The sequence below is a fragment of the Phodopus roborovskii genome, unplaced genomic scaffold (genome assembly GCF_943737965.1).
Source record: "Phodopus roborovskii unplaced genomic scaffold, PHOROB, whole genome shotgun sequence".
NCBI classification, from domain to species: domain Eukaryota; kingdom Metazoa; phylum Chordata; class Mammalia; order Rodentia; family Cricetidae; genus Phodopus; species Phodopus roborovskii.
The window spans coordinates 2359056-2382760 of record NW_026126605.1 but is presented as its reverse complement, the minus strand read 5'-3'; the positions used below and the strand labels follow the sequence as shown (position 1 = coordinate 2382760).

Here is a 23705-nt window from a genome sequence, read left to right as displayed (position 1 = left end):
GGGAAACTTGGCTGTGCCAAGTTTGTCATTTTTTTCAAGATTTTTGTTTGGAAATTTGATCATGAATTTCTAACGTTTTAAGCTTTGCCAAAGAATTAAAAACTTTCTACCACCATTATCATTCTCCTGAATTTGGATGAAAGAAAACACCTTTGGTAGCTTAGGTTTGTTGATACCATCTGTTCTATCTAGGGGCAGGCAAGTGAGCTGCCTAGGACAGCACCTCCTGCTGGGCTGGGGCAAGAAGACACCCAGTTACTCTGAAAAGGGTGATTTTTTTCTCATATAGTATTTACGTTTTTTTTTTTTTTTTAATTTATTTACATTGGTGTTTTGTCTATGCGAGGGTGTCAGATTCCCTGGAATTGTAGATACAGTTTGTGAGCTGCCGTGTGGACGCTGGGAATTGAACTAGGGTGCTCTGGAAGAGCAGCCCGTGCTCTTAACAGATGAGCACTCTCCTCCCCACTTTAAGGTGCCTCACTCAAGTGCTAGAACAAATCACCATACCCTTCCTGTGTCTGTGTATACCTTCGTGAGCTTTGTGCGTACCCAATTAGAAAGTGCTCTGCCTGCAGAGGCCGGAGAACATTTGACCCCCTGGAACTATAGTTACAGGCCTGTGACATGCCCGATGTGGGTGCTGGGAACAGAACCCAGGTCCTCCACAAGAGCAGTAAGATTTTTCCACCGCCCACAGAAGTCAGAGAGGACGCTGGATCATCCGCTGGAGCTGGAGTTACAGGCAGTTGGGAGGCCTTGACTTGGGCGTTGGGAACCAAGATTGGTCTTCTGCAAGGACAGCAAGCTTTACTGAGCCACTCTCTAGCCTCATCTTTTTACTTGAGTCGCCCAGACTGGCCTTGACCTGCGCCACCAGGCTCGGTTTCCTCGCAAGACCTAAAAGGGACGAGCTCAAAGCTCTGGCGACGCTCCGCCATCTTTGTGGGGCTCGGCTCGCGCCAGAGTCAACAGCTTCCTTCTCTCTCAGAATTTTCGCGCCAAAACATTCCTCTCACAAAATGGAGACCGGAAGACGGTGGTGCGTGATGTCACCAAGAATCGCAGCCAATCATCTTGGGAAGCCGGTCTGGGGGCGGGTTTCGACGGGCTCACAGTGGCCCAATAGCTGGCCGCGGGGCCGAGCGAGCCAATGGGAGCGCAGACGCAGCGGCGGACGAACGTCAAGGCTCGTTTTTCCCGCGAAAGCCGGCTCTGTTTAGGACAGCGGTGGTTCGTGTGGAGCGGCTGTGAGTACAGCCACTCAAGGACGCTGTGGGAGGCCTGGGCCGAGGCCGAGGAGGCTCGGCAGCCGCTCAGATCTGTCTCTCCGCCCCAGGTGCAGTCATGTCGGGCTTCGACGACCCCGGCATTTTCTACAGCGACAGCTTCGGTGGCGACCCCGGCGCCGACGAGGGCCAGGCCCGCAAGTCCCAGCTGCAGAGGCGCTTCAAGGAGTTCTTACGACAGTACCGAGTGGGCACCGACCGCACGGGCTTCACCTTCAAGTACAGGTGGGACCGCTTTCGTGAGCCGTTCTTAGGAGGACGCCCTTTCTTGCAGCCCCTCTGCAGGGCTGAAGGATCGAATAGTACGGTGTTGAGAGAGGTGGGGGCAGTGTGTGAACTGCGAACTTCCTCCTTTGAGCTCCCTGCCTCCCTGCCCCCTTGTTGACCACTGCAGGGATGAGCTCAAGCGGCATTACAACCTGGGGGAATACTGGGTCGAGGTCGAGATGGAGGACCTGGCCAGCTTTGACGAGGAACTAGCCGACTACTTGTACAAGCAGCCAGCCGAGCACCTGCAGCTGGTGAGTAGCACCCGTTTCAGAGTCTCCCAAAGCCTGCTGGCCCTGTTCCATCACCAACAGCTTACGCCTTTCCTCTTCTAAAGCTTGAGGAAGCTGCCAAGGAAGTGGCTGATGAGGTGACCCGGCCCCGGCCTGCAGGTGATGAGCTGCTCCAGGACATCCAGGTCATGCTCAAGTCAGACGCCAGCCCATCCAGCATTCGGATTCTGAAGGTGGGTCTGTTGAGTGACCAGTCAGGCTGGCATGACTGCTGTGTGGTGTACCAGATGTGTGACTCTCAGTAAAAAACTTGGTTTAAGTGAGCCTGCGTCCTTCCGTGTAAAGTTACTTAAGATTGATGTCCCAAGGGTAGGCAGAGTTGAATCTGGGAGAAAGAACAGTGACTTCCTAGCCATTGGGGAGTCTGAAAAACTAGTAAACACCATCCGTAGCCAAGCAGTGGTGGCTCTTGTCTTTAATTCCAGCACTCTGATTTCAAGGACAGCCAGGGCTACACAGAGAAACCCTGTCTTGAAAAACAAATACCAGCTGTAACTGGGAGGCAGAGGCAGGCAGATGTCTGAGGTCAGCCTGGTCTACATAGTGAGATCCTGTCTCCAAACACAGAAACAAAAAAAGACCAAAAAAAAAAAAAAAAAAAGTGTTGTGTGTGACACTGGCCATGGCTAAGTGGGGTGGAGAGTTGACAAACATAATGCTGGAGCTGAAACTGAACGATATGTAGCTAGCGAGGTCAAAACTTGGAAGGGATTCCACCAGGCTTAAGGAACAGCAGTACAGAGGCTCAGGTGATGGTGGTAGCCTGTTTGGAGGAATGGAAAGAAAGCTGTGCAGCAGCTGGGGGCCCCTAAGCTCCAATGTTGAGAGTGGAGGATAACATGTGGGAGTACAAATCTCTTCCACATATGGAGTTCCTGGGATTGAACTCAAGTGCTCAGGCTTGGAAGCAAAGCAGATGCCTTTACTTGTTGAGATAGCTCACTGGTTCTGGTTCCATCTTTTTATGAGGCTGGGGATTAGACCCTGGGACTTGTATGTCAGACAAAGCACTCTTGAAGGAACTCCAGCCTTAGACTCTGACACCTGAGTTTCAAAAAGTCTAGCTGCTCTGTAGAAGAGGATTTATAATGTAGGCAGAGATAGAAGCAGGAAGGAGGACATGAGAATCATTACTGTCCTAGCACTGTTGAAGAACAAAAGAACAGCACACGTGGCAGCAGTGCTTTGGAAATGCACTTGACCATCGAGCCATCTCTCCAGAACCCCAAAATGGAGTTTGAAGTAAATTACACAGGACATTTTATCCTCAAATGCTTTAATATGCAATTTTTATTACATTTATTTATGTGTGGTGCAGTGTGATGGACATCATGAGGGAATGTGTTCTCTTCTACCATGAGAGTCTTAGGGATTGATCTTAGGTACTTGGGCTTGGTGGCAAGTGTTGTCACCTCTTGAGCCACCCTGTGAGTCCCGTCCTAGTTCCTAATTTTTAAAAAGGGGTTTCTTACATATTTAATAAAATAAACCAATAGTCCTTGACATCATTGAATGTGTAGTCTTAGATTCAGATTTCATAGCTTGTGTTTCAGGAAGGAACAACTGTTATAATAAGCTGTTATAGATCTTCAGTCTTACTGCAGAACACCCCTCCTTACACTTGTGAATGTAATTCCTTTCTCAGTTACTAGCTTGTGGAAGAGGAAGGGCTGGTTGTCCTATAGAAGAATGTGTGACCTTGTAGACTTGTCTTGTGATCTGCTTAGCTACATTGATTGATGGACATCTATATTATTTGGAACCTAGTGGTTGGTTCAAAGGTCTGGTTGCCTTCCAGTTTGACATACTGAGCAGAAATTCTGATGGATGGTGTTGGTGCTTTGGCCTACATCCTATCACTGGCATTCTGTAGTCATAGTTTAAGAGCCTCAGTTTTATGCATGTGTCTGTTCTTTTTATCTAGCCCAAGGTGTCCTGAGGTGGAGAAGTGGTGGGGAGATTGACCCAGTTCCATAGATTTTGGTGAGGTTGGCACAAAAAGCAACAGAATGTGTGATAATGTCTCATTGTGGATAGTAAAGATAATAGCATCTATAAAGAACAGGATGAGAGTCCATTGGTATTTGTCATTCAGTTAATGATTGATAATAGGCCAATCTTTCTGTCTCTAGAAGGCTGTGGAGCTCTTTTTTGTTGTTGTTTAAGACAGGGTGTGTGTGTGTGTGTGTGTGTGTGTGTGTGTGTGTGTGTGTGTGTGTGTGTGTAGCCAGACAGGTTTTGTTGTTGTTTAAGACAGGGTGTGTGTGTGTGTGTGTGTGTGTGTGTGTGTGTGTGTGTGTCTGTGTGTGTGTGTGTGTCCAGACAGGTTTTTTTTTGTGTAGTCCTGGCTGCCCTGGAATAGACCAGGCTGGCCTTGAACTCACAGATAACTGCCGTCCTCTGCCTCCTAAGGGTCACGGAGTTCTTGAAACAAGTCTCATCATAATGCCATTTCTTCTGAAACTGTTAGCAATATATATCAATGGAAGTAAGGATTTTTTTTCTCTCTTTTTTTTTTTTTTTTTTTATTATTGAGACAGAGTCTTACTCTTATGTAGCTCTGGCTGTCCTGGAACTCACTAGGTAGACCAATCTAGTCTAAGCTCACAGAGATCTACCTGCCTTTGTTTCCCAAGTGATGGGATCAAAAGTATGTGCCACCATGCTCCTTTCAAGGAATCATTTTTTAAAAGCATGACTAAATAGCCCAACAGAAATGAATATGTTCTAAGAGGCACCTTACCTATCAGACTGATAAACAGTGGTCCCCAGGAAATTGGAATTTCCTCAGCAATTTCATACTGGGAAAAGAAAAGGTGGACCAGTAGTAGAAACTCCTCCAGGAAAGGAGTTTACATTATAGAAACAGTGATGGGTCATTGACAGGTGGGATCATACAACCTGATCAATCAAGACTGCTTAAATAAACATATCTCTGGCTCTGTTTAAACCTCTCATTTCAGGAGACAGGGTTCCACTTTTTCTCTTCCCAGTGTGGTTTTATTGGATAAATCTCTCTTCTGTTTTTTACTATTAATTTGGCTATTTTAGTTAATTAGGATGGGTAGCTTAACTTGTCTTTTTGGTATACAGGCATGACCCTCAGTTTGGTAACATGACCATAGTAACATCATATTTAAAAATTAGTGTTAGAAACACCTTTAATCCCAGTACTTGGAAGGCAGAGGCACATGGATTTTTTTTTTTTTTTTTTTGAGACAAGGTTTCTTTGTGGCTTTGGAGGCTGTCCCCTGGAACTTGCTCTGTAGACCAAGCTGGTCTCAAACTCACAGAGATGGCAGGTGGATCTTTTATGAGTTTGAGGCCAGGAATGTCCAGAGTGAGTCAGGCTCCAAAACTACGCAGAGAAACCCTGTGGGGGGGGGCAGCAAAACAAAACAAAAAGAATTAGTGTTACAGAGGGACTGGTTGACAGACCTTGAACTAGAAGCTGGACCTCTGCCCCATCCATGTCTGTTGTCTGTGGTATAACACATGAAATTGTCAGAGCTAGGGTTTGGGTCTCCTGGTTTTGCTAGAAAATGTGTTTCATGTTTCCTTTGTTTTCCCCAGTCTCCTTTCATTGCTCTGTAAGGCCTGTGAAAATGAGGCCCCTGTGCCTGAGGCTTCTGAACCTGATGTCCAGGTAGCCTGACAGTGGGGTGCTCTGAGCTAAACTATGAGTCTTGGCTTTGTCCTCCACCAGATCTTGTCCTCTGCACCTTCTATTGTTTTCTATTGTTTTAATCATCAAGCTTCCCTGTGTCTCTGTTACAGTCAGACATGATGTCACATCTCGTGAAGATCCCTGGCATCATCATCTCAGCCTCTGCGGTTCGTGCGAAAGCTACCCGTATTTCCATTCAATGCCGTAGCTGCCACAACACCCTCACCAATATTGCCATGCGCCCAGGACTAGAGGGTTATGCCCTTCCCAGGAAGTGCAATATGTGAGTCTATATAGCCAGGAGGGACTCTGGGAGAAGTGACCTAAATCACTTCAGCTCAAAGCTGACAACCCTGACAAGTGCTTCTTGTAACCGCTTGTTATAGGCCTTCTGTGAAGGGCTGAGTTGCACTATATTTTTGGGTGAGACAGGAACTACAAACCTGGCATGGTGTTCCTTCATGTGGTTGCCCCATGTGGATGTTCACCCTAAGGTTGTGGAGGAAGCAGCCCCGGGGGATTGAGTCTATTTGGAATCTTGTGTGTGTGTGTGTGTGTGTGTGTGTGTGTGTGTGTGTTGGGGGGGTCAGGGGTGGTTCTGTGTAGTCTTGGTTATTCTGAAGCTTTCTGTAGATCAGGCTGGCCTTAAACTCAGAAATCTGCCTGCATTTGTCTTCTGAGTTTTGGGTGGCATGTGCCACCACCACCCTGTTTATACGGGATCTTCTAAAGCAAACTAGCTTGCTGGGCTAGACCCAGTGTGCCCACAGTACCTCCTGAGAACATGGTTATACTACTTGATTTGTAGTGTATTGTGTCAGTACAGTGATAGTGAAATGCATGGCCTTTATTTACTTTATGGTTCTTAATAGGAAATGTTTGCTGACTCTGATAGAATGAACCCTACTTGCATCCTGGTTGCATTCTGGTTGCTCTTGGTTTTCTCTTCTGGTTTCTTCTCAACTTCCATCCACATTGCTTGAGGCATGCTGGCCTTGTTCTAGGCTGTTTTGTACCCTCAGCTGTGTCTCACTATATTGCTCCTCAGTCTCTTCCTTATCTAGGAGCAGGCTTGGCCTTCCATGGGCTGCCTTGGGTCTAGTGTACCTTGCCTTCTCTGCCTAACTGGTCTTCTCTCAGGCTGCCATTTTGTTCCTATTTCTTCAAGCTCCTTATATGTCTTCTCACCAAAGGTGCCTTCCTTATCCTATGCTTTCATTTGGTACACACATATCTGCTCACATCTCATTGACCTATTTTTACTGCATGCCCTATGCAGATAGTTTTCAACCTTGTTGGGAACTTAGCCTCACAGACCAGGGACTTGTGGCTCCCTACTGTGTCTCCTCACCTGTATTAGCTGAGTTGTCTTATTGTATAGGCACCCTCAGAATGGTCTAGAGGTGGAAAAAGGCCCAGGACTGTGGATGGAGTTTAGTAAGGGATTTGATGATATAGCCTCTCTTTCACATTTTGGGGACAAAGGCCTCAAGAGGGAGCTATGAGTGTAACTGCCACCTCAATGTGCCATGGAGAAGCCAACACTCCTGAAGTTCTGGCTTTGGATATAGCATTCTGCCATCATGGAAACTGTCCTTCCAGGCCTTTCCCCAAACTTATCCTAGCTTGGCCTTATATGGCTGCTGCATCTCAAGGCTGATTTCTTTGAATGGATGAGCCCTGCCTTTAGGTTTTCAGGGTAGCTCTGGTGACTGGTTCTTCCTCTGCCCAGGGATCAGGCTGGGCGCCCAAAGTGCCCATTGGATCCATACTTCATCATGCCTGACAAGTGCAAGTGTGTGGACTTCCAGACCCTGAAACTGCAGGAGCTGCCGGATGCAGTGCCTCATGGAGAGATGCCCAGGCATATGCAACTCTACTGTGACAGGTAAGTTGCCAGGGCTGTGGGTTGTTCTACCTGTCACTCAGGTGTAGCATCTGGGGCATGGTGCAGAATGGAGTCTGCTACTTCTCATGGACTTTGTCATCTCTTGTCTACCATAGTTCTCAAGGGAACTGTAACCGGGGGAGGTTAGATGACTTTGTGAGTGGAACTTAGGCACACAGCAGGATAACCAGCAGCAGTGCTAGCTCCTATTCTGCCTGCTGTACTACCCAGGCTTCCTGTTGAGTAGTTATAAAATGACCTGGGGTGAAGGCTTACAAGTCCCTGAGTGCTTTCCCTAGGCTCATATAACTGAGGTCGAGTGCAGATGTAAAGCTCTCTGGGGAGCGATGGGCACACAGTTGTCAGCTTTATCACTGGCAAGAATGTGCAGACTCAGAATCTTGGGAAAGCTACACCCTACGCCTCAGTGTCCTTTTTCATCAGTAAGATAGGGTCTGGACTATCTCAGACTGCCTGGAAATGAAGGTCAAGAGTTTAACACAATTCCTTAACTGAATATAGGGTTTTAGAGTATTTTCTGAGTATCCAGAGGGAGAATTAAGGTGTGGAATAAATATGAGGTTGATAGGACAGCATGAGTTTCACAAACAGTTCTGGGAAGCTGTGATTTGGTAGTATAGCAGCACCTTTGTGTTTTTTTTGGTGTTTTGTTTTTCTTTGAGATAGGTTATCTCTGTGTATAGTCCTGGCCAACAGTTGACAAGTCAGATTAAGTATCACCTGAGAGACACACAGTTCGAGTTTACACAGCTACTCTGGTCCTTTAAGCCACAATGGTTCTGGGGAAATTTGGAGAGTTGTAATCATTTACCATATTTTTAAGAGAGGTGACTAAAAGCCTAGAGGCAGATAGTGTTAGAGGCAGAAACTGAGAGTGGTCCTTGCAAGGAGTCTGGGAGGGTGTGGGGAGAAAATGTTTCCTAAGGAGGTGAAGTGAGACACTCATTGAGCCTGGCTATATATATAAAATGGAGCTAGGACTTCTGAAGTCTTGGTTCTACAGGTGTAACACATGACCTCCTGGGTTCAGTGAAAGTCAGCTCAGCATCACAAACACTATTTTCCAACCAGACAGACAAGGGTGTGTAGCAGGGAAGCAGGAGTAGGAAAGGTCCCCTTCCTCTACTGAGATAATCGAGCCAACTTGATAGTGATGATTGGGATAGAAATGCTAAGCTGACCACACTGGTACCCATTTGCTTTTCTTGCACTTTTCTCAGGTACCTGTGTGACAAGGTTGTTCCTGGTAACAGAGTCACCATCATGGGCATCTATTCCATCAAGAAGTTTGGCTTGAATTCCAGCAAGGGCCGGGACAGGGTGGGTGTGGGCATCCGGAGTTCCTATATCCGGGTCCTGGGCATCCAGGTGGACACAGATGGCTCTGGTGAGTTGCTCAAACCATTAGGATGTGCTGTGCTTTTTTTTTTCCCTCACCCCATGGTAGGACTCAAACCCAGAACCAGGCAAATATTCTACCACTCGTGGTATTTATTTTTATAAGTAAAAATTTGTTCTCTCAAAATGTCCACCAATTTATTGGTTTAGTTGTAGCTCCTGCCTAAATGTGTGTTTGAGTTGCATGACTCAATGTAGTATATTCGATGTGTGTGCTGGGCTGTATCTCAGTAGATGGAGAGGAAAGACGTGAATGAGGGTTGAGCAGTCAGACTCTAGTTGAAGAAAGCCCTAAGAAACAGGTATCAGACACTGAACTATTTGATTCTATTGAGGTGTTGTAAAGGAGCTAGAGTGTGGTCTGAAGGCTTCCTGAATCAGGGCTGTCAGCACTGGCTTTGAAGGATGGAGATGTGAAGAAGGGTCTTCCAAGCATAGAGGAGAGCTGGTGGGAACTCAAGCCTTGTATGGGGTGGAAGTAACTGGTTTCTAGTAGGAGTTGGGTTGAATGGCAGGCAGGGGCCAGGTAAATAGACTCCAGTCTCACTCACATTGAGTGGAGAACTCAGGGTGTAAACCCAGGGACAGTGGGAGCCACTTCTGGGTTAGTGTGTGGAGTTCTGAGTACTGTGTCCATATTCTGTGTTGGTAGAAACTCCTTGAGTTAAAACTAGAAAAGCCACCTGTTCTAGCCATATTCCAGACTTAATCTAATTCTTCTTGACTTGCCATCCCATACTTAATGTGGCTACAGTTTAGTACTTTTATATTCCACCTTCTGAAAGTGGCTTCTCTATAACCTTCCCTTTCTTTTAGTTGCTTAGCAAACCCTCTAAATCCTCTTCAGCCCCGCCTCCCCACTTTAATTCCTCCTTCATCTACAGGCATGCTGTTTGGCTGTTATACTTTCAGGCCCAGGATTGTCCACTTATTGCCCTGGTTTGAGTCTCACTGTTTGTTCTAGGCTGTTCTTCCAAGCCCCCTGCTTCTCCAAGCCCCTTGCTTCTGAGTCCATTGGTCCTACTTTCTCTATTTCTCAGCAGCTGACATGAGTCTTGCTGTTGTGAACAATCAATTGCATGGTTCTCTACTCATTCTGCATTATGAGAGAGAGACTTGCCAATGCTTCTCAGGGGCCATGTAATCTGTATAAGGAGTAGATTTTCCCCGCCGCCAGTCTGGTCCTGCTGCCGCGCCAGCCCCAAAAATATGCACAGAGACTCTGTATTTGATATAATTCTGTTGGCCAGGTACTAGTTTCTTATCGGCTAGCTCTGTCTTAAGTATTAATCCATTTCTGTTAATCTGAGTATTTCCACGTGGTTTCATCTTACTGGGGAATGGGCTGGCATTGTGCTCTCGCAGGCTCTCCATCTTGACTCCTCCTTACTACTTCCTCTTTTCTCATCTCCTAGTCCCACCTATCTTGCTTTCCTATTGGCCAACAGTGCTTTATTCATTAACCAGTATGAGAAACATATTTATAGAATGACATCTCCCATCATCTCCTCTTTTCTGTCTAAATAAAAAGAAGGGTTTTAATCTTAACATAGCAAAATATATCACACAACAGTTATCAAATAAGAATCACAGCAATATTTAGTCTATTAACATTTAGTAAAATTTAAGAAAATATTCCATTGTCAATTCTGTCTTTGTGAGTCTTAAGTCCCTATGTGTAACTTATCTGTAATCCTAACTAAGGAAAACTATAACCATAACTATCTGTCTTCAACTCTTTCAGAGACCACAGAAGGATAGTATATAAACTCTAAAAATGACAGAGACCTCTCACTGCCTGGTCAGTCACCTGAAGTTCTTCTGTAATCTTCCATCTTCAGTCTATAGGCCATAGTGTGTCTAGCACACTTCCTCAGCAAAGGAGGAAACTAAACTGTCCACCTGTATTGGCACTTTGTCAGTCACTTTTCTCTGTGTCCAGCAGACTGTCTGGCAGAATCTTCCATGAAGCAGAAACTCTGTAACAATGTCCATCTTGAATCAGCAGTCGCTTTTCTGTGGGTCCTGCATGTACAGTTTATACAGCATAACAGTCCAGACAAGAGCAGTATCTTGTCCAAATGGCTAGTCTTGCCATATTGGAAGTAAACTCCATAACGAGTTTCTTCAATGTTCATCTTCATCTTCCTTTCTGACTCAGGTGGTGTTGCCAGGAGCATTTATGTCTCACTGTCAAGAAAAACCCTCAACCATTTTAAATGCCATATTCTGTAGGTCTTTGAAAGGTTTGAAGAATGCCTATTTATCTCAAGTACATCTCTATATATCTAGAAATCCTCACTCACCTAACTGTAAGTTTTGACTATTATAGGTAACTATAATCTGTACTGTTATACACTACATTTCTAACTGAGCTATATAAACACAATACCTAAACAAAAGGAGAAATATACATATCACAAAATTGACCTTAAATTGTATCAATAAATGAAAATCCATTCCAACACAAAGTATTCATATCTATACCATAATCCCCTTTTACCTTTAAAAAGATTGGTTGTGGTCATTAACCATTTATAACCAACCCCATTTAAATGAAAACAAACATTTATAAATAATATTTGGGAATTTGGGCGTTGCTCTTTCCAAACTGCTTTCTGCTGGTAGGGGGCATTGTCATGGGGATCCTAAGGAGATGCAGAAATCCTGGCTGTAGTCTGCAAGGCTGCCTTGTTCAAGCTGTTTTGAATGTTGGATCACCAGGAACTCTGTTTCAGGGGATCTGTCTGGCTTGATCAAACCATGTTAGTCTGGAAGGAATCCATAGCTTTTCATTTTCTGTGGAAACAATAATAGAAATCCTTTTCCTCAGTAACTTGTCCTTAGACTTTAAATTTTGGAGTCAAAGCATTTTTAAAATATATAAATTGAATTAATCCAGCAGCATTTCTTTTATCAGTTGTTGTTATTTCCTCAGCAGTCAAACAATTTAAAGACAACAGAATAGCGTATAGTATCCACAGTTTTTCTGTGTTTTCCATCTTTATGTGGCTTTTTATTACTCTTTTTGTTAGTTCTATGTTTTCATTCTTTGAGACAGGGTTTCTCTGTGTAACTTTTATCTGTCCTGGAATTCACTCTGCTTTGTAATCACAAAGATCTGCTTGCCTCTGTCTCCCGTGTGCTGGGATTAAAGGTGTGTGCTACCACACCCAGCTCCTGTCTTTTTATTGTTTTTTAAACCATTTTATCCTTTTTCTCTCCCAAGCCTACGTATATTTTAGAACACACTGTAAACCTTTAGTGCTTTTTCTTAATGTGAATTTGTCTTTACTGTAAATCTTTATCTTTTATCTGGTAAACAACAACATTGCTAAAATGAATGTTATAGTTGTTTCTGCTGTGGTTTATCAAAGATGGCAGCGGGTGCTTTTACCGCCAGAAGTGAGAGTTGTGCTCACCGCCTTGGTCTACGATGCACCCAGTAGCATGCTGTTGGCTTGGAGATGTAGTCACTGCCATTGCCAGCTCTCGTATACACCAATAAATTGTTAGCAGTGCTTTTTTAAAGCCGTGCGGTTTTTTTTTTTTTTTTTTTGCCGCTTATGCTGAGTCAGGAAACCTCTCTTAAAGGAGCCATGGAAATCTTTGCTTGTCTCCGCAAAACAGAGTCCAACCCAGAAAAATGCTGTTATTAAGAAGCCTTGCTTGTCTCTATTGTTTTGTTGCTAAAGCCCTTTAAGCTTTTGTTAAATTTTAAGTGGAAGTTTTTATTAGCTACATTGTGGTGCCATATATAAGGAGTAAGGTTTTTCCTCCTACTGCTGGTCTTGTCCTGCCGCTGCGTCAGCCCCAATTAACACACTGAGACTGTATTTGATATAATGCTGTTGGCCAGGTACTAGTTTCTTATTGGCTACCTCTGTCTTAACTCATTTCTGTTAATCTAAGTATTTCCACATGGTCTCAAATCTGGCCTTTGTGTGTGTGTGTGTGTGTGTGTGTGTGTGTGTGTGTGTGTGTGTGTGTGTGTGTGTTTGTTCTTTTAAGACAGTTTCTCTGCTTATTTGTGGTTGTCCTAGACTTAACACTGTAGACCAAACTGGGGCTGGGATTAAAAGGCTTGTGCCATCATGTGATCTGGCCTTCTGATTGTTTGGAACCTTCTCTTCCTCACTAGACCATTGAGATTTGGAAGGCTGGGATTGTCCTGTACCCTAACTTTCCTGAGTTGAGACTGCCTTCCTGATGCTGAGGGTCCTATGTTTGTGTGTTGAGGGTTGAGGAGGTTCCTGATCTGGATTCTTTTGCTCACTTATACACCTGCCTGTCTGTTGTAGGCCGCAGCTTTGCTGGGTCTGTCAGCCCACAGGAAGAGGAGGAATTTCGTCGCCTGGCTGCTCTTCCCAACATCTATGAGCTCATCTCCAAGAGCATTTCCCCTTCCATCTTTGGGGGTATGGATATGAAGAAGGCTATAGCCTGCCTGCTGTTTGGGGGTTCCCGGAAGAGGTGAGGGGCCTGGGAGGATGGTGTTGATGACCAGGCTTTTGCAAGAGGACATCTGTGTTGAGGACCTAGTGCTCCAGGCCTCTCAGCCTGCTAGCATGGGGAGTACAGTGGGAAAGCATTGGGTTAGGGCTAAGGAGTTGGTATCTGCTCTAGACTGTGTGTCCTTAAGTGAGAGATACCACCTTGAAACAGTTTCTATGCGTGAATGAGACATGTGGAACACCTGACACTTAGAAGGAGTCATATATCCTTTCTTTTGTTTTGGATTTTCTTTTTTTGAAACATTTTTTTTTTTCTTTTTTTCCCTCATTATCTAGTCAGGCTGCTTTTGAAACTCATGATTCCCCTGACTTAGTTTCTCCCATATTCTAAGATGATAGGTGTGGTTCACCAATCCTTCTTCCTATGTCCTTTTGAAACTCTAAAAATAATAGAGCTACAGATAGTACCATAATAACAATGTAGTAGCTACTGTTTGAATACAATTTTTGTATGTCGTGAGCATTCTTGTGTTTAATGTGTCCTGAACCTAGCCCTGTCCTGTCAGTCTATAAGGACATTGCAGTTGTGTCCATTTCATAGATGAGGAAACTGGGGCACAGAGAATGAAGGGATTTTCTCCAGGTACCAGGTTGGGCTGGACCCTGCCCTGTGGCTATTCTCTGCAGTGTGAGTAGCCCTCAGATGTGCCTCCCCCACCCCAAAGCTGGGAAGAAGGAACGCAGTGTGCATATTTCTCAGTGCCGTTTGCTTTACATCTCTACTGGGAAATAAACTTGCCCTCCAGTGTTAGGCTAGGAAGCACAGAACTGGCTGTGAACATGTTTCTGGGCCACGCTCTCCCACCTGTTCTGAGACTTAGGGGAAGGTGACCAATCCACACTAAGCCAGGAATGGTGATGCATAACTATAATCCTGAAATCTGTAAGACTGAGGTGAATCTTAATCTGTGAGAAGATGGTGAGTTTAAGGACAGCCCCCAGATAGACTCTTATTCCGTCTTCCATCTACTTGTTGTGTCTAGGCTCCCTGATGGACTCACGCGCCGAGGTGACATCAACCTGCTGATGTTAGGGGACCCTGGCACAGCCAAGTCGCAGCTTCTGAAGTTTGTGGAGAAGTGCTCTCCCATTGGGGTAAGTGGCTAGGGACAACTTTCTCCCTGGCTTGGGTGTCCCAGCAGGGAAGAAAGTTCCGGGATATCCGTGGGATCTTGCTCAACCAGAACCTCTTTTTCTTGGATGTTAAGATGGCAGAACAGGTGTGGGAAGGAAAGGACAACAGGTATGTGTAGGTTAGGGGAGGATGGTAAGAGCATAGTTCGGTTTGCTTCAGTCCAGCAATACTCATGTGTGGACTTTGAATGCCTAGATGCCTGAGCATCAACTTATATAGTTGCTAAGTAATGACACTGCTAATGATAATAACTGGTATCAAGAAGGGCCAGATGCTTACTGAAGGGCTTGCCAAGTTTTTGCTCATTTAACTGTCTCCTCATGAGTGCTACCACCCATGTTATGCATTGGAGGTAGGAATGGAGCAATAAAGTATCTTGCTCAAGATCCCACTGCTGGGAAACTTAAGAATAAGGTTTGAGCCAATGTGTCTAATGACCCTGGTCCCTTGGGCCTGGGAGGATCATGGTAAGGGTTGATGCAATGACTGGTCAGTGGGCTGTGCAGTGGGGAAGTGGAGGTTTTAAATGGAGAGGGGCTTTGCCAAGTTTACTGCATTTACACTTTCCCATAGAAATACTATGGCCTGGAAATTTGAGTTCTGTTTTGGTATATCTTGTAGAAATCTTGTAGTTTCATTTAACTTGTATAACCTGTTTAACCTATAGTTCAGTATAGTTTGTTTTCAGTGTAGATGGAACCCAAAATCTTGTGCATGCTAGGCAAGGACTTTGCCACACTAAGCTGCATCCCAGGCCTACTGTAAACAAGTACTTGGCATTCCTGTTACTATAGTCTCATCTAAGTATGCTTCACATACATGCATCTCAATAGGTACTGTATGTCAAGGTTTCTGGCAGCATGTAGCATCCAGGTCTTCACAGATACATAGATGATGGACTCAGGGTAGAGGCAATCTTAAGAGTCAGGAGTTCCCTGCCCTGAGGCCAGCTTGAAATATGTCCTTTTCTGGGACTCAGTATCATAGGGCTGTAGCTTGGGTAAACCATTTTCCTTCCAAAGAGACTCTTAATCTAGGCTGAGGTCCAGGATGGCCCCTTTTCTTTCAGAAGAAAGAATGCTCAGTTGGGCCTCTCATTTTGTGCTGTATAGCCAGCTTTGCAGTGTGATGTGGAGAAGTCACAATCCTCTGGGCTCTTACCTTTGGGATTAGCACTAGGTGCTGACACCTCTCTTCTCTTTCCCAAGGTGTATACATCTGGAAAAGGCAGCAGTGCTGCAGGCTTGACTGCCTCAGTGCTACGGGACCCCTCATCTCGAAACTTCATCATGGAAGGTGGAGCCATGGTTCTGGCCGATGGTGGGGTTGTCTGTATTGATGAGTTTGACAAGGTGAGTCTTGTTATTAGTGACAGGTTTGGGGTGTATGGCCTCAGGTGTGGTAGCACACACCTCTTCTGAGAGACTTAAATATAGTTCTTTTGCCCATCACTCTGGTTAACTTAAGGATAAGTTGCTTTACCTCTCTGAGACACTTTGGAATTTGGGGAGAGTGAAAGCCAAGCTCATGTGATTGTCTGCCATTGGTTGACCTGAAGTCTAGACTATGGTATGGTAGCAGTTCCTAGTTATTCTCCTGCCACGGTGAGGATTCTGGTAGACATGTTTTTCCAATGCAGATGCGGGAAGATGACCGTGTGGCAATCCATGAAGCCATGGAGCAGCAGACTATCTCTATTGCCAAGGTGAGTGACCCTTCCATCCTTCATCAGTCCAGCTTTCTTCTTCAGCCTGCTCTGTTGGATGTACCAAGTTCTGTTTGCTTAGGACTGTGCTGGCAACAGCAGGTCTGGAACATGCACACTGTGTATTGGATGTATGTGTATGAATTCATATATGAAGAAGAGGCCTGTCCCAGGATTTTTGGTTATCTCCTCTTTTATTTCCATTTCCTCCTCAGGCTGGGATCACTACCACCTTGAACTCTCGCTGTTCTGTTCTGGCTGCAGCCAACTCAGTGTTTGGCCGATGGGATGAGACAAAAGGGGAGGACAATATTGATTTCATGCCTACCATCTTGTCCCGATTTGACATGATCTTCATTGTCAAGGATGAGCACAATGAGGAAAGGGACATGGTATGTTTCAGGGACTGGGCTGGTGGCTCTAGATGGATTCATGGTCCTGAGGATGTACCAGATTTTGCCAGTGAAATGCTGATATTCCGATAGGTTGTGAGTGGGAAGCACATGAAATGATTGTGTTAGTGGCTTTCAGAGTCCTGTGACCTAGTCCTATTTATGCCCTGAGGGAGATGCTTTGTGATTTTTAGCAAGACGCTACCTCTGAGCTTCACTCCTTGCCCTTGTTAGTTAATTTCTCAAAGAAAATAATTATGGAATTTAGTAAGGCCGTAGGTTTAGGGCATAGGTGGACTGGGCTGTTGGCCTGGCTATCTTGTTTCTGCTTCATTCTCAGGGTTTCTATTGCTGTGAAGAGGCACCATGACCATGGTGACTCCTATAAAGAAAAACATTTAATTGTGGTGTCTTATAGATTTTCCAGAATAGGACAGCTATCAGAGTAAATCTCTTGTTATATGCCATTATCCTGGGACTGTTTCTTGCTTGATGTTGCTCTTGCTGGTTGTAGGTCTAAGTTTGTGTATATTTTTACCTTTCTTTCTTGTGGATTATACTTGATAGTTGTTATCATTGTGTATAGTTTTTGTATCAGGCTACAAAAAAGGGGGAAATGTAGTGGCATCTTGCTTTGCCAGTGAACTTGTGGTGATGGCCATATACTAGGGGCATAGTTTTAGGTGTGCAGATGAGACCCCTTATTAGGAAGAGGAAGGGTTGGCTCACTGTTTTGGTTTGTGGTGAGAGCATCAGAAGGGCAGAGACGGTGTCTTCTGGAGCAGGGAGACTACGTTGGTTATTTACTATTATTTCTGTGTTTCTGTAATAAATACCTGTTTATCATTTATCTAGGGTCTTGTGGACCCTTTTAAACCCCGCCTTCAATGATGGGAAGCAAGGTAGCATTCAGACAGCCATGCTAGAGAGGGAGCTAAGAGTTCTACATCCTGACAGCAGGAAGTAGTCTGAGATCCTGCGCGTGGCTTGAGCATTTATGAGAATACAAAGCCCTCCTCCATAGTGACACACTTCCTTCACTAAAAGCCACACCTCCTAATAGTGCCGCTCCCTTTGGTAGCCATTTTCTTTTAAACCACTATAGGTGGGCAGGCTTAGTGGCTTAGAGATGCAGGCCTGTACTTTCAGTGGAGACTGAGGCAGGAGAACTGCAAGTTAAAGTCCAGCTTGAGCAACTCAAAATAAGTAAAGTAAAAAAGTGTTGGGGATTTTGCTCAGTGGTAGAGTGATTCTTTAGCATGTAAGAGGTTCTGGCTCAATTCTTAGTATCAATAGAACCAATAAAATATACTAGAACTACTGGGAAAGGCTTGTTAGCTGTTGATTGAACTGCCCCTAAAGGAAGAGGAAGAAGCCTTTTCCAGTAGTTCTAGTAGAAGTCCCAGGATGGACTCTGACTGATTTGGATATGTCTAGTGTCCACACCAAGACAAGACAGGGTTTCTGTGTGTAGTCCTGGTTGTCCTAGAACTCAACTCTGTAATCAGTCTAGCCTTGAACTCACTGCTTAGCTCTGTGTCCTCCTAGTCTACACTTGCTGCAGTAGACAGGCCACAGGGACTGGAGCAGAAGCACTTACTGTAGCATCATTACTTCTTCCTGTCTGCTCAACATCTGCCCTGACCCAGTATTCCCTCTGCTCCTTAGATGCTGGCCAAACATGTGATCACTCTACATGTGAGTGCACTGACACAGACACAGGCTGTGGAGGGTGAGATTGAACTAGCCAAGATGAAGAAGTACATTGCTTACTGCCGAGCGTGAGTGCTGGGAGAAAACCCTGTTGGGTGTCATGGGCTTTATGGGTGGGACAAGAACAGGCCTATTATGCTTTTACCCAGGATTACCTGGCAACCATGTTTTGTACTTCGTTCTTCTCTCATCTACCACTGTGACCCCTTCATGAGTGTAAGATTATTTGTTTCAAAATTATTGTTGTGAAGCCCACAACAATGGGCAGGTTGCTCAAGCTTTCTGAGCCTGTTTCCCAAGGTTGATGTTTTATAAGGACTGTTCACAATGGTTAAATTCTTGGCATCTCCCTGCACTAGATCAGTACTCAGAGGATTGTAGCTGTAACTGTCATTGGAACCATACACATGATGTTTCTTCTGTCCTAGGCTTGCTTTTGTTTTTCTGTATATAAATGTCTGTTCTAGAAAGCTGAGGTGCAAGGTTAGATACCGTATCTGAGGCCATATGTGGCATGTAGTGGGAACATACAGGTACCTGCTCCAAAGGCTGTGTTCCCTTAACCTTATTCAGATTCTCAGTATCTTTGAAAGGCCTAGGCCCCATAGATGGAGCAGGTTGATCATAGCAATTGAGTAGTTCCCCAGTTTATGCACCTCTACTAGAGTGAGTGGGCATCAGAGCCTGATGTTTCCTGTGTCTGAACTTTGGGAAGCCTTGTGGGAGGTTCTCATTTGTCTGATCTTAAATCAGGGAGGAACTGGAGACTGCTGGGAAGTCTGCCTCTGGTGGGCCTTCTGCTGCTCTGGAGGCTTAGTGCTGGAGGGTTGCATACACCTGGTGGTCAGGCAGCAGGAAAAGTCATTTTCTGCACATCTTCCCTGACTCTGCTGACCAGCTTTCTCAGAGAGATGCCATGTAGATCTCTGACATTTGCTCATAGCTGGCCCAAGTTTCTCTTTCAATGATTTACCAGCAGGAAACTGCTGTGGGAACAATTCATGTCTGTAAGCCAAATAAAGGCCTGGGGACAGGATGGGCAACTGAGATCCCTTCCTGGCTTTACTCTAGTTCACTCTGCAATCTGTAGGAGGTGTGGCCCTCGGCTGTCTGCAGAGGCAGCAGAGAAACTGAAGAACCGCTATATCATCATGCGGAGTGGAGCCCGGCAGCATGAGAGGGACATTGATCGCCGTTCCAGCATCCCCATCACTGTGCGGTGAGCAAATGGGCCTCATCTCAGAGTAGGGAGTTGGCCACTGCCATCCTATTAATACAGGCCCAGGGTGGTTTGAGCAAATGGGGCCTCTTAATTATCTGTCTTTGTGTGTTTGAATCTGGGGTGATTGGGTGGGCCTCTGTAGTTTGCCTGACTTACCTTCCTCTCTGGTCAGCATACTGAGGTAAAGGGAGGACTCTGTCTTAGTTCCTGACCAATTATATAACTACTAGGAAATTGATCTTTACTGTGTCTCAAACTTTTCATACTTTGGCCATTAGGATAGTGTATTTATAGACAACATACTGAATAAGAGCTGAGGCCAACTAAGCTGAATCCTGCCTCTATCATTGATTAGTTACAAGTAGATTTAGTTGTGTATAAAGAAACCCAATGTTTCTTAAGTTGGAAGTTTATTTTCATTTCGGAACTAGGGCATAGGTGGTTTTTCAGAGCCGTCCATCATTGCCAACCTTTCAGTCCCATATGGGTCTAGAAGTTCCAGCCATCTTTTCCACATTTGGACATTAAGAGGACATACTTTTTTTTTTTTTTTTTTTTTTTTTTTTTGAGACAGGGTTTCTCTGTAGCTTTGGAGCCTAGAACTTGCTCTGTAGACCAGGATAGCCTCAAACTCACATGCTTCTTTTTAAGGACATTTCTGACATTTTCATATGATGCATAGATTTTAGAGCTCACTGGCCACAACATGGTCACACAGACACCTTTTCCAGAGAGGCAGGAAATATCCTTTACTAGACAGCATGTGCTGGAATGAAAATTAGGTTTTAGTACTAAGGATATAGGGTAATACATAATGGGGGTAGCCAGCCATCTCCCCTATAGTTGTAACTATGCTGGCCATGCTCCTTCCTGGAGGATCAGGGGAGGGAAAGTGGATTGAGGCCTCTGATTACTCTTGTTCCAACAGGCAGCTGGAGGCTATTGTGCGTATCGCTGAGGCTCTTAGTAAGATGAAACTGCAGCCCTTTGCCACCGAGGCCGATGTGGAGGAGGCACTGAGGTTATTCCAGGTGTCCACACTGGATGCTGCTTTGTCTGGCAATCTGTCAGGTGAGTAGGTGCTAGACTAGAGTCTTGACCCTAGGGTAGAGATTTAGTTAGCTGGTGGCCTGCAGGTTGCTGCCTAGATATGTTTTTGATAATGGCCTTGTCCCCACTTCTCCCTTGGCTATTTTCACTATTATGGGAACTTCTCCCTAGACTTCTTGAGCCTGTTCATTAAAAGTACTTACTTTCTTATAGGCCTGTCATAGGTGAAGAATGGATATTTCTCCTCCCTTCTGTGTTGAGCTCAGAACTGTAGTTTCCCAGTCCGTGATCTCATTTTTCTTGACAGCCATATCTGGGATGCCAGGTTGTCAGTCCTTTCCATTGTGGAGATGAGACTGACATAGAGCTTCTGTGGTACCTTGGTCACCACTGTTAGCGGAACATAGGCCTGTTGGCCCCTGAGCCCTAATGTGTGCTGCCTGCTCTCAGCCAGTCTTCTGAGACTAGTGTTGTGCCGGCCTCTTCAGAGTTAGTTCCACTCTAGTCTGGTAGGGATTCTAGCTTAGCATTGCCAGTCACTGTCTAGGTGCCAGAGCTGTAAGAAAGCAGTTCTCAACATCCCTGTCCTACCCATTTCATGTGCTTTCTTCCCTTTCTTGGTGGGATATGGTGAGGAGGTAGGTATAGATAGTGAAAGGAATGGGGTGGAGAGTGGTGACAGCTGGGCCAGGTTTGTTGGAAAAGGAATGATACTCTACCATCTGGTGAAGATTATAAGCTTCTCCCTTACCTAAGACTTCTCATGAATGGCTCCTCCTAGCAGGCCCTGCCTTCCCTTCCTTCTTGCTCTGCAGCTCAAAACTTGTACTTCCACTAGGCATGGTGATACAAAGGCAGGAAGATGTCTTTGAGGATTGAGGCCATCCAGGGGTATACAGTGGTCCCTAACTCCCAGTTATCATGGTGACTTTGTCTCTGCCACCTGTTGCTGGGCCTGTTGGATGGCCTATGAGCACTCTTCTCCATATTTCTTGGTTCTCACTTCCCTGGTGAGGCCCCCATTGTCACTTAATGCAGTGTTCTGTCTTTAATTTCCTCTCGGGCCTGGTTCAGGCCATTCTACTTAGAGGCTGTCTTTTCTCTGTCCCTCCCAGTATAGATGAACTGGGGTTTCTAGCACCCAATTTCCTATTGCACTCACAGGTGTAGAAGGCTTCACTACTCAGGAGGACCAAGAGATGCTGACCCGTATCGAGAAGCAACTCAAGCGCCGCTTTGCCATTGGCTCCCAGGTGTCTGAACACAGCATTGTTCAGGACTTCACCAAGCAGGTGAGCCTTCCTAAACACTGAGGGCCTGTAAACCACACCCAGGATATAGAGGATATCCTGGTTCCCTTGATCTGTGTTCTATGTTCAACAGTGGGGTACTGGGAGGAGTGCTGTTTGAGCCACTATTCTTTCCCTAGGAAATGCTACAGTTGGGGTTGGCTGGTTATATATACCATGAAGTGGGAAAGTTTTAGAAGCCAGGTCTGGAGAAACCACCACCCAATTTCCCCATTTCTTAGTCTTTCCCTTATTGCTTGGCTTCTTACAGGGTAGAGAGCCAAGACATAGATGAATGGGCCCTGTCGTCCATTGGGCAGAGGGCTATTGATCTCTTGCAGAGGAGCTGCTGCTGTTGGATGCCAGGAGAAACCTGTGCCCTTTAAAATAAGGAGGATAGGCCTGGTTTCTGTTCTTGGCTTCCCTTCCCGTGTATCCCCTCAGTTTGCTCCTGGAATAGTTTACACAGTAGCTGGTATTGCCCTGCTCTACAAGTGAGAAGATTAGCATTTACTGAGTCTGGGGCTGGAAAAGTTAGGTTTCCAGGGTCACAGGGACTTAAGTGTTAGCTCACTTAATTGCTATATGACCTCAAACAAGTGATAGCCTCTGCTTGTTTCTTTCTCTGAGATAATCCCTAATACTGGTTGTATAAAGTTGACATAGGACTGTACTTGCCTGGTATACAGGAGGCATTACAAAATCAAGGGAGAACAAAGGTGGAAGCTTTTGTCTGATGGAAAGTTGTCTATGAGCAAGGGGTTTCTTGGGTTCCTGTGTGTCTTGATATATCCCTGTATCTATCTTCTGTTCCCTCCTATAGAAGTATCCAGAGCATGCCATCCGAAAGGTGCTGCAGCTCATGCTGCGCAGGGGAGAGGTCCAACACCGCATGCAGCGCAAGGTGCTCTACCGCCTCAAGTGAGCCCAGTGCCTGTCAACCCTCAAACCTGAATGTGGTCACTGCTCCACCTCTTGTGTTTTTGCACTTCTGCATACGTCTATCACAAGGAGGATGTACTGCCTTATCCCCTGACTGCTATCTGCAGCCCCTGGAAATGTGCTTTGGTTTCTTAGCCTCATATACTGTGTTTGTAGGTGCCTTGCCCCTGTCTTGCCTCCTCTGCAAGATAGGTCTGGAGCAGGAAATAAAGTAAGTCCCTGGCTGCTAAGAGCAATGGAGCCAGGGTGACAGTGGTTCTTTCTGTGTGAAGTGTGGGGTTGACTCACTCAGCTTTCCCTAGCAGCATCTGATGGGAGAACTGGATCATTTCACTAAGTCTTTCTGTCTGTGCCTAAGTTTTATAATATGCAAACAGGTTTGACATTGCCTTACAGGGTTGTACTTGATCTCAGTGAGTGAGTGGTTGTCTGAAAATTCAAGTAGGCTGCAGTGTAGAAAGCCTCCAGCGACATTTAGGGTTTTACTTACAGAAAAGTGAGCTAGATGAGTTTCTGGGATCTCCATACTGTTTATCTATTCCTGAGAAGGGAACCAGACTTCAGGCCTTATCAGTAATAGAGCTGGGAGGACTTGACACAAGTCCAGCATGAAAGGAAGTACTAGGAAAGAATTGTTAAAGGAAGATGCCCCAATACTTTTGTTATCAAATGCTTTTAGAAATTTAGAATTCACAAAAGTAAGGACAAGTGAATGAAATAAAGTATCTGTTATTTAAAGTATATTTATAAATGGGAAGCATCAAATGAATTGAGCTTAGCAGTGCCAAAACTCATCAGTCACTGACAGTAAAGCCATTGTAGGAATGAAGTTGCAGCAAACAGGAAGTACAAGCACAAACCTCTCATAGTTGTGTCCTATGCTGAAATTGCTGCTGCCTGACTCATGTTCAGAACCAATT

At 45.2% G+C, this 23705-nt stretch overlaps 1 protein-coding gene across 1 annotated transcript; it reads left to right on the top strand.

Moving 5' to 3' along the window:
* The first annotated feature begins 1153 nt into the window (after positions 1-1153).
* Mcm5 (minichromosome maintenance complex component 5) lies at positions 1154-23009 on the top strand. Its single transcript, XM_051205919.1, has 17 exons — positions 1154-1250; positions 1340-1514; positions 1684-1810; positions 1894-2022; positions 5627-5799; positions 7249-7404; positions 8646-8812; positions 13125-13296; positions 14321-14432; positions 15681-15824; positions 16112-16177; positions 16393-16569; positions 18238-18350; positions 19373-19501; positions 20433-20575; positions 21719-21846; positions 22667-23009. Exons 1-17 carry the CDS (start codon positions 1154-1156, stop codon positions 22766-22768), a joined length of 2310 nt encoding a protein of 769 aa, XP_051061876.1. The 3' UTR covers positions 22769-23009.
* The last annotated feature ends 696 nt before the right edge of the window (positions 23010-23705 follow it).

Coding starts and splice junctions, on each gene's coding strand:
- Mcm5 (XM_051205919.1), top strand. CDS start 1,154: ATGGGAGCGCAGACGCAGCGGCGGACGAACGTCAAGGCTCGTTTTTCC. Junction 19,502..20,432: donor AGCATCCCCATCACTGTGCG/GTGAGCAAATGG, acceptor TTGTTCCAACAG/GCAGCTGGAGGCTATTGTGC. Junction 21,847..22,666: donor TTCAGGACTTCACCAAGCAG/GTGAGCCTTCCT, acceptor TCCCTCCTATAG/AAGTATCCAGAGCATGCCAT.